At 36.9% G+C, this 16,390-nt stretch overlaps 1 protein-coding gene and 1 long non-coding RNA gene across 7 annotated transcripts in view; both read right to left on the reverse strand.

The window, feature by feature from the left end:
• Positions 1-747: 747 nt before the first annotated feature.
• Positions 748-3,180, reverse strand: LOC120086636. Its single transcript, XR_005484276.1, has 2 exons — positions 1,388-3,180; positions 748-1,245 (listed from the first exon to the last, which is right to left on the reverse strand). It is a non-coding gene; the product is annotated as an uncharacterized LOC120086636 (long non-coding RNA).
• Positions 3,181-4,169: 989 nt separating this feature from the next.
• Positions 4,170-16,390, reverse strand: part of LOC120085457 — a 53,204-nt gene continuing 40,983 nt past the window's right edge. For 3 of the 6 annotated variants that reach the window (XM_039041426.1, XM_039041425.1, XM_039041424.1), the window contains one exon: positions 4,170-4,738. In XM_039041426.1, coding sequence (XP_038897354.1) covers positions 4,349-4,738 — 390 coding nt within the window. In that variant the 3' untranslated portion in view covers positions 4,170-4,348. Of the gene's footprint in view, positions 4,739-4,805; positions 6,214-10,649; positions 10,838-16,390 lie in introns of those variants that run through there. The other 3 variants (XM_039041427.1, XM_039041431.1, XM_039041428.1) reach the window with 3 other exon arrangements.

Here is a 16,390-nt window from a genome sequence, read left to right on the forward strand (position 1 = left end):
GGCTTAATAAATCTCCATTTCAGGGGTAAGACCGAGTACATAGCTGGGGACATAGGGTGCAAGATGGAATTCACTCCTACTGTTTTAAGGGATAGTAGAGAGGTTGTTCCCTTAAGTGTTGACTCTGGGTCTTGAACAAGAGGCCCCACCCTCTCATTGGTCCAAGAAGGACTCGATTTGTTGATCAAATCACAAACCAATTGTTCATTAGAGGATCAGTGGGACTTAAGGGACAAGTGGTAATCTCGAGGGTAAAACAGATATTTGACCCAACTGTTATTACGAACAACCTGTGAATGGTTAAACTTACTAATCATGGTTATATCGAGTGAACATAATATATCTAAAGTGAGGTAAGTGCAATTATGGGCTTTAATGGAGTGACCCATTAGTTAACAAATGGGGGTTAATTCGGTGTAAAGAGTTTAGCCAATTAATCTCGGATCGTTGAAGCCCATGATTTGTAGATCCACAAGGTCCCCTTACTAGCTCGTAAATGGATTAGTTTTAAAGTAGCGTGATAAGTTAATTTGAAACATTCAAATTAGAATTAAACGAAATTGGAGAATTAATATTTAAATATGATTTAAATATTAAATTCATAAAAGTAGAATTTGTGTAAAATTAATTTTATATTTGTTATTAAATGAATTAAATTATTTAATTAATTAATTATTATTAATTAAAAAATTAATTTATGAAATTAATTTTGTGAAATTAATAACAATTTCAATTTTTGAAATTAAATTGATTTTAGAAATCAATTTGAAATTAAAAAATTGAAAAACACAAAGAACATAAAAGTTGGATTTCTCCACTCACATTCATGTAGCTCACTCAAAGTCCACTTACTCTAGTTTCAATCTTCTAAGCATGAGTTGCACCTCATGTAGCCTTCTTCTTTGCATGAATGTCCACTTGACTCTAGCTTCAATCTTGTAAGCATGAGCTGCACCTCATGTAGCATTCTTCTTTGCATGAATGTCTTGCAATAAATATGGAAGATGGAAGTGGAATTGAGGCATGCATCATTTAAGTTTTTGCTGAAAAATTCGAGTTGAAGAAAGGTGTTCTTCAAAGTGGATGGTGCAGTGAGCTCTTCTCTAAGTTCCATTCATTCAAGCTTATCTTGAGTCCCACAAGTCAATCTAAATTAGCTCCAAGAGAATAATAGGGAACATCTTGAGGTGGTTCACAACGATATTTGGAGAAGTTTTGCAGCTGAGAATTGAGATTCAAGAGGTTCTACAAAGGTAGGACATGAAACCCTCTTATTATTGTACGAGCATGCTTTATTTACCGTCAAAATTAATAAATTAGAATGTTTATTGATCCTTGTTGCTTCTATTGCATGCTGACATACTCCTACATATTTTGGTCATTTTACCTCTTTTGAAGCACAAATGCTCAATTTAGCTCCTAATTTCTCCAAATTAACCTGAAACGACTAATAATGGCTGATTCTAACTCCTAGGTGCCAAAAACCTGTAAAAACACTAAATAGACACATTAAACATAGTAATGGCCTCAAATTAAGAAGAGGAAGATAACACATATTTAGTGTTATCACCAGTAGTAAGATTACTTACCTTGAAATTAAGTCCCAAAAAGAATATTATGCAAGCAATCCAACTTCACCACCTTGAACCAAAACCTAAGACATGAACCAAAACATTTAAAAGAAACCTTTAGGGCCAAATTCCAAGTCACAACTACCTCTAATGTTTCCAATTAGCGTATCCAACTTATGGCTTGATCCAAATCCACATCCCAAAAGCTAAACACAAATATTAGGTGTTAGAACACAATTCATAGCATCAATAACCAATCCAATTATCCTTGAAAACTTTATAATCTTGAATATTTTCCAAAACCTCCAAAATTGCTCCTTGATATCACGGACAGCGATGAAAAACACCTCCAGACCTCAACTCTAACCTCCTAAATCGAAATTAAACAACCCCTTAGGACAAAACTTCAGTAGGTAACCACGGCCTTCAAGAAAATCCATAAAAACTCATCCAAAACAACCAATCCTTACCAAAATCCAGGATTCTGATGAAATCCAAAAGCACGACGACAGATCTAGTGGGGCATGTGAAACGACGGCAGTTGGATGGAGGCGAGATCGGCAATGGCACAGCTACCTAGTCAGACAGAGGTGAGTGACCAGTAAGCGGCAACGGTTGCACGACAGGGCTTGCGACCGAGATTGGCGCGGGTGCTTGGCTGAAGAGCTGCCCTCGACTCGATGGCTCAACAGAACTGACGTACGGTCGGCGCCTTCGCTGCAAGTCCGACGATGGAGGCAACAGTGGCATCCGGCTATGAAAAAGACAGTGAGTGAGTGTCGGTGGCACTACACGAAGAAGAAGGAAATTATGACGCAGGCATCCCAATGCTTCTTTCCACTAATAATTTACTTTTCCTCAATTTTTAAAAAAATCCACTCATATATATAAAACTTCTAAAAGAATTATAATCTTTTCCTTTCTAATCATAGCCCTATTAATTTAAATCCAAATCAAATCCCAAACCTCAAAATACCTCAAAACTTTTCCCTTTAAATCCAAAATCTAAATCTTTATCATGCTTTAAATTATCTTATTGAAATAATTAAATTTTAGTATTCAAAATTGCAAAATACATCGTCCAAATATTATAGATAATTATCTTAAATTTATCTAAGAATATGAGATGTTACGTTAGAGTCAACCACATGTCAAACAAATTATATCACTAGCACACCTTCACTACCCACACACGTGTCTAACAAGTTTTGCTTTATTTTTCTTTTTTTCTTCTTTGTTAAAGTTTATGCCCTTACAAGTTGCCTATATAATTTATCAAAGATTAGATGATAATACTTTTGGTAAATTTCGGAAGAAAAACAATAAAAGAAAGCATGGGAGAAGCTTCAAACATTTTACAAGGGTGACGATCCGGTCAAAAAGGTATGTATTTTAAACACTCTCTCATGTGTTTTGGAAAATGTGAACATGTTATTAAAAGGCAACAAAGAAAAGTGAAGTTAAAACGAAAAATTCTTTAAAAGGGAGAGTAATATTTGTAAGACCCATATTGGTCTTCTAGTATTTGGACATTGTTGGATATTTATTCTTAAAGAAAATGAATCTTTTGTGAATATTTGAAACACATAAAAGTAAAGATTAAATTTATGATTAGAAACCTCAAATTGGACTGAAATCATCTAATTAAATAATGTTTCATTTACAAATTAAACATATATAAAAGTTAAATATGTAGTTTCTTCAATTTGAATGAGTTATATTTTATTTTAGTCAAATAATCGCTCGATTGAGTTAAATTTGACAAATGTTTCAATTATATATTCATTTGATTTTCTTTTGTATTTTGGAGTATTGCTAAGTTGTTAGCCTATGAATAGTAAATTATTTCTTCATTTGTAGTATCTCATCCAAAATTGAAGAGTTCTCACATTTATTTTTCTTTCTTTTGATCTTCAGTTGAGTTGAAAGCAAGTATCCAAGAGTTTTGATAATCTAAGTAATTCGAGGTTACAATTATACTAAAATTAGTTGTTGTATCTTGTTGAGACAATCTCTGTAGTCCGCTTGCAACCTGTGCAGAGAAAATAATTGCTTTCAGGACAACGCTTAATTAGAAGCGTGCCTCGATTACCTCTTGAACTCAGAAGGCTTTTTTCACTTTTTTTAATAAGTTCTTGGTTATTTCAGTTTATAAGCTTTATTATACCATCTTGTTGGAAGCATGTGCTAGATACTCACAAATAATTAATCAACAAAAGAATATTTAACAGGAAATAAAATCATTTTTATTTGAAAGGATTTTAAACTTAGTTTACACCTTTTAATTTGAACTCTCTTTGTGTATTCTTTTCCACATAATTGCTTGCTTAAGCAATATAAATACCAATCCTATTTATAGGATTGTCATGGATAAATCTAGATCACAACTCTCACCTTAATTAAACACATCAAACATTTAAAGTCCTATCCTTAAATTTATGAAGCTAACTAACTAATCTCCAATACATTAGTCTACCAATTTTCATCCATTAATATACTTAATTAACTCTTAAATATCTTAATTCATGTATAACATATATCTTGAAACTAAAACATGCTTTACCTTGAAGATCGGAAGTTTGAAATAACCGATCCCAATTGTTTTAACATCACAATAAATTTCTTTTCCTTTATTTACGTAGAAAACCAAATATATAAGTTGGTCAACAATATGCATATGAAATAACACATTCAATACGATCATAAGCGAAAACCAAAGCAACGTAATGATAATATGAAGTTGGTGTTGAATTTCAGAAGCCCCAAAGAAGTTTCTCTTAAAAGTGTCCAAACATGTAGCCAGCTACATATGCTATTCCAAAAGCCCCAACTCCAACTGAAACATATATGCCCGCAGTTTTGATATACACATTCCAATTTCTCGGCTTTTGACTAATGTGAGCTTTCTGGATAGCAAGAAATGCAGTGCATGGAAGGGAAGCTCCTGCAGCAGCTACGATTTTGACATTTTTGTTTGTTGTCTTAAGGGATGAGAGTGCATAAACCAATGGAGGTACTAACCCAAAAAACAAGAAAGATAAGAAGGCTATCATAAAATTGAAAAGGTAATACAATTTTTCCTTCAATGCTTCTTTGTACTGATTGCCCTCCACTTCATTTCTAGAACATCCTTTATTGTTTCGACGCTTCTTCTGTAATCTTGAAACCTGTAAAATTACTTAATATACTTGGTAATTATAGTGGACAAAATCTAACTTTTGTTTTTAAGAAAGACATTTTATGATGGCTACACATGCTTGTATTTAATTTAGTGTTGCAATCTTGCATGACCTACGTACCGAAACAACAAATGTCTTTCCAATGATCTGCCTAACTTGGCTTAGAATTAATTTTTAATTATAAGACTTTATTATTATTATTATTATTTCTTTAATATAGGTACTCCTAGACTAAACCAAGCTACATCTTTCAAAACACTTCATAATATTTTGGTTCCAAGCTTTCGTCAAAGTAATAACTTTAAATTTCAGTAATCCCTTATAGCTTTGCTTTTGGTTTCACCCCAAAAGGTTTCATACCAATAGAGATAATTGTCCTAACTTATATATCCATGATCATTTCCTTCTCTAACCTATGTGGGATTTTGTTTACACTTCTAACAATCCTCCACTCGATCAAAGTACCACTTTGATTCTCCCTCGAACAAATCCCACATTGTACCACTTTGCTAAATGGACCTACACTTGCATAACGTGGTCATTTAGCTTGATTGATTTGTTTGTCAAAAAAAAAATGATAGAGTTGAAGACCCAAAATCATATTCACCCAATTCAACTTCATTGGAACATCAGATGCTTGAATAACATAGAAAATCATACAAATATGTGAGAAAAGCATCTCAAAATTAGCAGGCTTATTATGAATTAAGGGATATGCTAGAAGCTTATGAAATGTTTACTAAATTTTCAAACAGGATTGATGACTCAAGTATAACAAAGATTGAAGACCTAAAATTTGATTCAAGTATGACAAAGATTGAAGGCCTAAAATTTTTTAAATATGGGTTTTGAAGCTCGAAACTAGAGCTAAGTTGTCGAGTAGATAAAGCACCAACTTCAAAAATCAGATAAGTTTTACTCTCACATCGCTTTACCTATATCTCAAGTTGTTAAAGTATTACAAAGAAATTACAAAAACAACATTAACTGAGAAGAATCCTAGAAGAAATACAACTGTTATACGTGGATTTAAGATTTTATAAAACTAAATGAAGAACCTCAAATAGACACTTAATTAATCACAAACTCAAAAATTACATTGAAAAATCCAACTGGGACTCAAACAATTTTATGAATAAAGATATTTTGTAAAAACTAGGGGTTGCTCACCCTATAGTTAACTAACCAAATTAAAAATCCAAAATTTGGGAACAATCTCGGGACAGACTAAAGAAATGAACCGAAGTCGATCGCAAAAGATAGGATGAAAACCAAGGAACTAATTAAATACAATGACTATTTAGTCAACACTCTCGATTAGTCTTGTGAAATAGGGGTTGCCAAAAATTGACAAAAAGTCAAGCTCGAGTATCTGTGATCCTCACTATGGGATGGGCATAAGACCAATACTTGTGTCCAACGCTGCTTCGTTGGGATGGATACGCACCAGGAACCTAACTAAACTTTGAAAAGAAAAAGGGGGCTTAGATAGATATTTCAGACATGGCTAGAGCTCCAAAAATAATCTTAATAAAGAGTTCGTGTTCTTGCTGTGTTCTGGCTGGAGTCATTGAGCATCTGAGCTCATACTATTTGTGTGATTATATGCATGCTTGCTTATTCTTGTATGGTTTGTTATTATGATTAATCGATAATGCACTCCCTTGTGATTTTATTTGTATGATATGATGTTTGAAATCAGTAATAATTATTTTTAACCCATTTCAAATGCTTTTCTTATTTTTCATGCACGCTTAATTTCTTTGTCTATCTACATTAGTTCGTGCATGCTTAAACGTAAGTTATTTGGCTTGTATGTATGTTGTCACTCTAAAAGGTCCTACTAATTAGTGGATGTTTTGTATGATAGATTGTAATGTAATAATGAGGAATAAAAATGATTTATATCTCTGTTTTAAAAAAAAATTAACCGATAAAAAAAATATATTTGCACTGAAAAGAATATATCTTATAAAAAATAAACTTGTACTATTTATACATGAGTAGAGGTATGAAGAAATATTGTTCCAATAGAGGGTTGAGTTTGTTGCAGTTCATTATTTCCTTTCTAGAAAATGTTCCATGTACCTTGGGATTTCTTCCGACCAACCATTTACTTTCTGTTGGGGCCAACTGTTTGGATCAAGAAACGATATCCTCTTTCGTTGCTTATGTTTATTGTGGTTGGAATGAAGTCTGTGTATTTATCCTTTATTTTTATACCAACTTCCGTTAGGTCTAGCTTTCTCCAATTGATTTTGAATACTTCCAAAAACCTCCACATGCTTTACCGATCTATAAGAATGAGTTCATATTCCATGCATGGAGAGGGATTTCCTTGAAATTAACGCATCTTCTATTGAAAGGAACGAGCCTAGGGGAGGCATGCATCATAGGTGACCATCTTTCAAACTTGACATAATAATTACCAATGGTGACCCAACCCTGTTACTGTAGATAATTCTAGCTTATTCTTGAGACTAAAACAAAAGGACAGTCTTTTCAGCATGAATGGGTTTAAAGAATGGTATCATATCATTATGTTCATGAAGTTGAGTTGTGATTTTGTTCCAGTCATCATGAAAACATCTACGGTAGATAATGACAAGGTTTTTCCAATCAAAATCTTCTTCGTTATCTTTCTCAATAAAGTTTAGGTTTGTATTGAAATAGAAGAAAAGAAGACGACACAAGGAGTTTATGTGGAAAACCCTAATTCAGGGAAGAAAAACCACAGTAGAAAAGGACTTATTATTTAATGTCATATTTACAATAGACCCAACCTCAGATATAAATAGAATGAGGTGAAATCCTAATTTAGCAAATATAGAAAAAATTACAAAAATGCCCTTAGGGCTAATTCAAAGTATTTCAACACTCCCCCTCAAGTTGGGGCATAGATATCGGCAAGACCCAACTTACTAATACAAGTTTCAAACGTCTGTCTCAATAACCCTTTCGTAAAAACATCTGCAATCTGTTGGACTAAAGGTAGATAGGGAATACAAATAGCTCTGCGGTCTAACTTTTCTTTAATAAAGTGGCTGTCAATTTCCACATGTTTGGTTCTATCATATTGCACGGGATTATTAGCAATACTGATGGCAGCCTTATTATCACAATACAGCTTCATGGGCCCTGGACTACTCTCGTGAAGATCAGATAAAACTTTCTCCAACCAGATTTCTTCACACACTCCCAGATTCATAGCTCTATACTCTGCCTCAGCACTACTTCTGACCACTACACCCTGTTTTTTACTCCGCCAAGTTACCAAATTTCCCTATACAAAGGTACAGTACCCTGAAGTTGACCTTCTATCAGTCATAGATCCGGCCCAATCTGAGTCAGTATATGCCTCGATGCTTCGTGTGTCATGTTTCCTGAACACCAAGCCCTTCCCAGGGGTGGACTTTAGATATCTCAAAATTTGAGTCACAGCTTCCATGTGCTCCTCATATGGACTCTGCATGAACTGACTTACTACACTCACAACATAGGAGATGTCAGGCCTAGTATGAGACAAGTAAATCAATTTTCCTACTAAACGTTGATACCTCTCCTTATTCACAGGAACTCCTTCTGAAATACTTTTCAGTTTGCTATTGACCTCAATAAGAGTTCAATAGGTTTGCATCCGGTCATTCCTGTTTCCTTTAACAAGTCCAGAGTGTACTTCCGCTGAGATACAGATATTCCTGCTTTTGATCTTGCCACTTCCATCCCTAGAAAATACCTTAAACTACCAAGATCCTTGATTTCAAATTCACTTGCCATCCTTTGTTTTAGTTTAGCAATTTCTGTCGTGTCATCCCCTGATAGGATGATGTCATCAACATACACTACCAACACAGCAATCTTTCCTAAGGGTGATTTTTTGGTAAACAAGGTATGATCAGAATGCCCCTGAACAAATCCTTGGGACTTAACAAACACGGTGAACCTGTCAAACCATGCCCTAGGAGACTGCTTCAACTCATATAAAGACTTCCTGAGTTTGCAAACATGATTCCCAAACTTAGCTTCGAAACCTGGAGGTGGACTCATATAAACTTCCTCTTCCAACTCACCATTTAGGAATGCGTTCTTTACATCTAGTTGATGTAGGGGCCAATATTTATTCACGGCAACAGACAGAAGAACACGAATCGTGTTTAACTTAGCCACTGGAGAAAAAGTTTCTGAATAATCAATCCCATACGTCTGAGTGAACCCTTTAGCAACTAACCTGGCTTTATACCTCTCAAGTGTTTCGTCAGACTTATACTTCACTGTGAACACCCATTTGCAACCAACTGTTTTGTGACCTCTAGGGAGAGCTACTAACTTCCAAGTCTTATTTGCCTCAAGAGCTCTTATTTCCTCCATTACTGCTGCTTTCAACTCGGGAACTTCCATGGCCGCATGTACACTGGTAGGTATTGTTAGAGCATCTAGCTGAGTAGTAAAAGCCTTAAAAATAGGAGATAAGTTACTATAGGTCAGAAAACTATGCAAAGGGTATTTTGTACATAACCTGGTTCCCTTTCTCAAAGAAATTGGCATATCCAGAGTGGTATCATAGTTGTCAGTTTTCGTCTGTCCATCTTCAGTATCAGACTTTTGAGACAATTCTGCATCTTCTTGAGGATCTTTCAACATCTCATTACTTCCTGAAGTTTTAACCTTCTCTGAGCTCATTTCATCATTTTCTATGTTCCCAGACTCTTCTTCAAGACTCTCCTTTGAAACAACAGGAACTTGAACCTGAGCTGGTTCCGATGCTTGGACACTTTCCGATGGAACACCAGAGGTTTCCTGAATTTCCTTTCTGAGATTCCTCCTATAGTACGTTATCCAAGGCACTTGTCTAGTAGGAAGAACCGACACGGGAACAACAGGAGTAGAATTAGGTTCAAGACTAGGTAGACTAGGAACAACAGGAGCAGAGTTAGGTTCAAGACTAGGTAGACTAGGTCCAGGAACATTGAGGCTAGGCTCAGGTTCAGGAATATTCGGACTAGGCTCAAGATTGAGGCTAATGGGTATGGAGTATGTGGAACTGTTAGTCTCTTCATTCGTGGTCTCTCCCTGAAGATGACTAACGGGAAAGAACGGTTTATCTTCAAGGAACGTGAAATCCACAGTGACAAAATATTTTCTGAAAGATGGATGAAAGCATTTATAGCCTCACTAATGAAGGGGATACCTGACAAACACACATGTTTTAGCTCGTGGAGCAAACTTAGTCCGGTGTGGACCATGAGTATGAACAAAGGCTGTACACCCAAACACACGAAAAGGAACCTCAAGAATAAGACGGGTAGACTGATAGGACTCTTTGAAGCACTCAAGATGGGTTTAAAACTTTAGAACTCGTGAAGGCATTCTATTAATTAGATGAACTACGGTAAGAACCGCATCTCCCTACAGGTACGAAAGGAGAGACGTCGGAATTATCAAGGAATGAGCAACTTCAATGAGATGGCGATTTTTCCGTTCAGCCATCTCATTTTGTTGTGGAGTATATGCACACGAGTTTTGATGGATGGTCCCTTTTGACACTAGGAATTCTTGGAAGGTGTGGTTGACAAACTCACGACCATTGTCACTTCGAAGGATGGCAATCTTTGTGTTGAACTGTGTTAATACAGTGGTATAAAACTATTTGAAGGTAGATAAAACCTCGAACTTATCAGTAAGAAGATATACCCATGTAAGTCGGGTATGGTCATCGATGAGAGTTACAAACCACCATTTACCAGACAAGGTAGAGTTGCTTGAGGGACCCAAAACATCACTGTGGACCAGGTGAAAAGGCTGGGTAGGTTTATAGGGCTGAGAAACAAACGACACGTGAGGTTGTTTAGCACGTATACAGACATCACAAGACAATGATGAAACATTCACATTATGGAATAAATGAGGAAATAAATATCGCATATATTGAAAACTAGGATGTCCAAGACGAAAATGCCACAATAAATAATTTGTTTCAAATATAGTAAACGAAGATAAAAAAAAAACTAGTCCTAAACAAGCTTCTGGAGGAAGCATCTACAGAGAGGTCATATCGGCAGTGCTAATCGGCTTCCCCGAGCTCAAGTCCTGAAACAAAGCAGTATCTAGTGAGAAGACAACTCTACAGTTCAAATCTTTTGTTATTTTGCTTATTGATAATAAGTTGAAAGAAATTTTGGGCACATGTAAGACATTTTACAGAGTTAATCCCTAAAATGGTGACAGTCTGCCTTTTCCAGCAACAGGAGCGAAGGACCAATCCGCAATTCAAATCTTCTCATTTCCAGCACTTGGATAGTATGAGAGAAACCTGTCGGATGAGCCACTCAAGTGATCGATCGCTCCTGAATCTAGAATCCATAACTCATTCCCTTGAACAAGGAAACTAAAAGATTAAGGGTTACATGATTGAGCAACTGTTCTGATCCCTATGGTACCTGAATCACCAGGATTGGTCACTGGAGGTTGTGTCTGAGGTTGTGCAGCCCCCTCAACTAATTCACCCACTAGAGCCCGCCCAAATTTCGACTTGTCATTCGGAGGGCGACGTTTACCATTTGGAGGGCGACCATGCAATTTCTAGCACTGATCCTTCGTGTGCCACTGTTTTTTGCAATGCTCACAAACTGGAGGTGTTTTACTATTCTGCTTGTCACCATCAGCTCCAGCGTACTTTACCCTGAAGGCAGCTGACTCTACAGTGGTAACACCTGGCCCGTTCATTACACTCGATCTATCTTCTTCCAATCTAACCTCTGAACAGACCTCCATGAGAGACGGAATTGGTTTCTACCCTAGTATTCTACTATGAACTGTATCAAATTTGGGGTGCAGCCCGACAAGAAAATTATACACACGCTCAACCTCTTCTATCTTGGAGTATTGAATTCCATCTTATGGGCAGTTCCAGATGATCTCCCGACATAGATCCATTTCTTGCCATAACATTGACATCTTGCTGAAGTATGACATTACATCCATGCTCCCTTGTTTACATTCGTGAACATGTTTACGTAGAGTATACAGGCGGGATGCGTTCTGACGCCTCGAATATAACTGTCGAACTGCATCCCAAATATCTCGGGTAGTGGCTGAATAAAGTAAAGGTTTCCCGATTTGTGGTTCCATGCTACTGATTAGCATTAAGCGGAGCAAAGAATCCTCTGCCTTCCAGACACGCTCTTGAGGATCCCCAGGATTCGGTCGTGGTATCTCTCCAGTTAAATATACAAACTTATGGCGTCCCTCAAGAACCATTTTAATTGTTTGGGACCAAGAGAAGTAATTTTGCCCATTCAACTTCTCTTCCGTGATCATTCTTGCAGAATTTTCAATTATTCTAGATAAAAAATTAGAAGTTGGAAAAGTAGGAAACATTGATACCGGATTTTCTGAATATATCGGGGAAGAATCATGGCCATTTAATCTGGCTCCCAAGGTGACCATCTGTTGTTGGAGACTAACTAATTGTTGTTGGAGTTCCCCATGAGATTCAGATCTGGAATTTTTTTGTCTAAAAACCATGGGATTTTCTTCAATGGAATCACCCATTCGAAACTGGGGCTGAACTGGATATACATAAGGAAGAAGTTGTCCACCATGGTACTGTGAAGAAGCTACTGCCGGAAGTCCACCAGCGGCAAAGTTCGACAACCCGTGACCGACGATGCTCCCAGACGGCTGTGATGGTGGGTAACGGACAGAAGGCTAGACAATCGCGCCGATCTGACCCGACCCGGCAGCTGGAGCAAACCCATGATCGTCTGGTGTAGATCCGGTTTTGTGCGACGTCGAGGTACTGATCGGCTGTAGATCGATCGCGTGCACCGGCTGGGGAACGTGCGAGGCTGAGACGGTTGCATGCGAAGTCGAGGGTTCGATCGGTTGTGACCCGTTCGCATGCATCGGCTGGAGCGAAGTCAAGGGTTCGATCGGTTGTGATCCGTTCGCGTGCACCGGCTGGAAAGCGTGACCTTCCTCGATGGTGTTCGGTTGGAACGGCTGAGATTGGAAGCTAATCGGTGCGCTAGCTGGAGCAATCCCACCACCTGCTGTTCGGTCGCCAGCTGGATCTGTTCGGCTGAGCCACCTGGGATGATGGTTTGGAGATAGCGGTCAACCGCTGCTTGAATCACAGCCTCATTAGTCAGCGTACCTTCACCTATCAAGTTTGATGATTGAGTTTTCTTCTATCGGGGCTAGGGTTTCATCACCTTGCTCTGATATCATATTAAATAGAAGAAAATAAGATGACACAAGGAGTTTACGTGGAAAACCCTAATTCAGGGAAGAAAAACCACGGTAGAAAATGACTTATTATTTAATGTCATATTTACAATAGACCCAACCTCAGATATAAATAGAATGAGGTGAAACCCTAATTTAGCAAATATAGCAAAAATTACAAAAATGCCCTTAGGGCTAATTTAACGTATTTCAACAATTTGTAAAAAGCTCATCTTCCATTGTAGAGGGAATATAGTTCTTTTCAGATGAGCTACATTGAGAGAGAACATCAGCATGATTTCTTTTGGGGTTTTCTTCATCAGATGATTGAACGTCCGAGTTTTTATTAGTTCGATTGTGATGACTATCACTTGGTATTCCTTTCTCCTCTTTAAAAGTGAGCATTGCGATAAAGGATATCCAATCATCCTTTTCATATTCTCCAGGCATCAAAATATAGCATTTTAAACATCTGTCATCAATCATATAAATTTCAGCTATGTTTCCTCTTCTCTTGTTAGCCTTTTCGTCCCAGATACAATATTTTTTGTATCTTTCTTCTAGAAGAAACGATTTTTGCGTGAAGTGTCTATAAGCACTTTAAAGATAGCTTTGAGCCAATCTAAAGACTTCAGTTGAAGGTCGAGAAGGATTTTTCAGGTCCCACTTCAGCCATCCATACATTCTTTCCATGGGATCTTTTGTCTATAGACAAGTTAAACTCCAATTTTTCAATGTAGCACGAACAAGGAAGGTGTCTTACAAAATTTGTATTAAAGGAAAGCAGATAAGAGCAAGAGGTAGATGAGTTGTGATGCAGTATGTTCATGGTTGAATATAAAGAGAGTCTCGATGTTGATAATGTTGGAAAAAAAACCTCCAACTTCTACTGTAGGAATAAGTATAAAATAAAAGAGAAATTAAAAGAAAGCGATAAAATACTGAGAACACAAGAATTTACGTGGAAAACTCCTACTTGAAGAAAAACTACAGCCCACCAGAAAGAAATTCACTATGTGAAATATTGTTACAATTACACATAAAAATGGAAGAAATGAGAGCTCTCGAGCAACTAGATTTAAGGCTTTCACTACCCAACTGGTTTTAACTACTCAATTGGATGCTCTAACAATATCTACAAGTGTAACTTGTCTCTTGGTTTTAAGGCTTTCACTACCCAACTGGATGCTCTAGCAATATATACCTACTAGTATACATGCGGCCATAGAAGTTCCCGAGTTGAAAGTGGCGATAATGGAAGAATTGAGAGCTCTGAAGCGAATAAGACTTGGGAGTTAGTAGCTCTCCTTAGAGTTCACAAGACAGTTGGTTGCAAATGGGTGTTCACAGTGAAGTATTCTGACGGAACGCTTGAGAGATATAAGGCTAGATTAGTTGCTAAAGGTTCACTCAGACGTATAGGATTGATTATTCAGAAACTTTTTCCACAGTAGCTAAGCTAAATACGATCCGAGTTCTTCTGTCTGTTGCCGTGAATAAAGATTGGCCTTACATCAACTGGATGTAAAAAATACCTTCATGAATGGTGAGTTAGAAGAGGAGGTTTATACGAGTCCACCTCTAGGTTTCGAAGCTAAATTTGGGAACCATGTTTGCAAACTTAGGAAGTTCTTATATGGGTTGAAACAGTCTCCTAAGGCATAGTTTGATAGGTTCACAGTGTTTGTTAAATCCAAAGGGTTTTTTCATGGGCATTCTGATCATACATTGTTTACCAAAAATATCACCCTCAGGGAAGATTGCTGTTTTGGTGGTGTATGTTGATGACATCATTTTATCAGGAGATGACACGATAGAAATTGTTAACCTAAAAGAAATGATGGCAGGTGAATTTGAGATCAAAGTTCTTAGTAATCTGAGGTATTTTCTTGGGATGGTAGTGGCGAGATCAAAAGCAAGAATATCCGTGTCTCAATGGAAATACACTCTAGACTTGTTAAAGAAAACAGGAACGACTGGATGCAAACCCATTGACACTCCTATTGAGGTGAATGAAAAACGGAAAAGCATTACGGAAGGAGTTTTTGTAAATAAGGAGAGGTATCAACGCCTTTTAGGAAAACTGATTTACTTGTCTCATCCTAGGCCCGACATCTCCTATGCTGTGAGTGTGGTAAGTCAGTTCATGTAGAATTTGTATGAGAAGCACATGGAAGTAGTGACTCGAATTCTGAGATATCTGAAGTCCACCCTGGGGAATGGCTTAATGTTCAGAAAATATGACACACGGAGCATCGAAACATATACTGACTCAAATTGGGCAGGATAAATGACTGATAGAAAGTCAACCTCAGGATACTATACCTTTGTGTGGGAAAATTTGGTAACCTAGCAGAGTAAAAAACGGGTGTAATGGCAAGAAACAGTGCTAAGGAAAAGTATAGAGCTATGAGCTTGAGAGTGTGTTAAGAATTCTGGTTATAGAAAGTTTTTGTCTGATTTTCACCAGAACTATCTGGGTTCCATGAAACTGTATTGTGATAGAACTAAGCACGTGAAAATTGACAGACACTTTATTAAATTAAAGTTAGACCATGGGGTTATCTGTATTCCCTATGTCCCTTTAGTCCAACAGGTTGCAAATGTTCTTACCAAAGGATAATCAAGACAGACGTTTGAAGCTTGTGTTAGCAAGTTGGTTCTTGTCGATATCTACGTCCAACTTGAGGGAGAGTGTTGAAATATGTTGCATTAGCCCTAAGGGCATATTTTTAGTTTACTCTATATTTACTAAATTAGGATTTCCCCTCATTCTATTTATATCTGAGGTTGGGTCTCTTGTAAGTATGACATTAAACCATAAAACTTTTCTATTGTGGTTTTTCCTCCTAGACTAGGGTTTTTCACATAAATCTTGTCTTGTCTCTTTTCTTCCTATCTTTCAAAAAAAATAAATAAATAAATAATTCAAGTATGGGTTATGGTTGTTGATCCAAGTATGACAAAGATTGAAGGCCTAAAATTTTTTAAACATGGGTTATGAAGCTTCAAACTAGAAAGCCACAAATTGTCGAGTAGATAAAGCACCAACTTCAAAAATCTCAAGTTGGAAAACACAAGATAATTTTTACCCTCACCTATATTCAAGTTGTTAAAGTATTATGAAGAAATTATAAAAAGAACATTGACTGAGAAGAATCCTAGAAGCAATACAAATGTTATACAAATGTGGATTTAGGATTTTATAAAACTAACTGAAGAACCTCAAAAGGACACTTAATTAATCACAAACTCAAATTTACATTGAAAAATCCAATTGGGACTCAAACATTGATGAAAACTAGGGGTTGCCCATCATATAGATAACTAAGAAAATTAAAAAATCCAAGATCTGGGGATAACCTGCGGACAGACTAAAGACACGAGCCGAAGTCGATCACAAAAGATAGGTAG

Source organism: Benincasa hispida, chromosome 9 (assembly GCF_009727055.1).
Source record: "Benincasa hispida cultivar B227 chromosome 9, ASM972705v1, whole genome shotgun sequence".
NCBI lineage: Eukaryota > Viridiplantae > Streptophyta > Magnoliopsida > Cucurbitales > Cucurbitaceae > Benincasa > Benincasa hispida.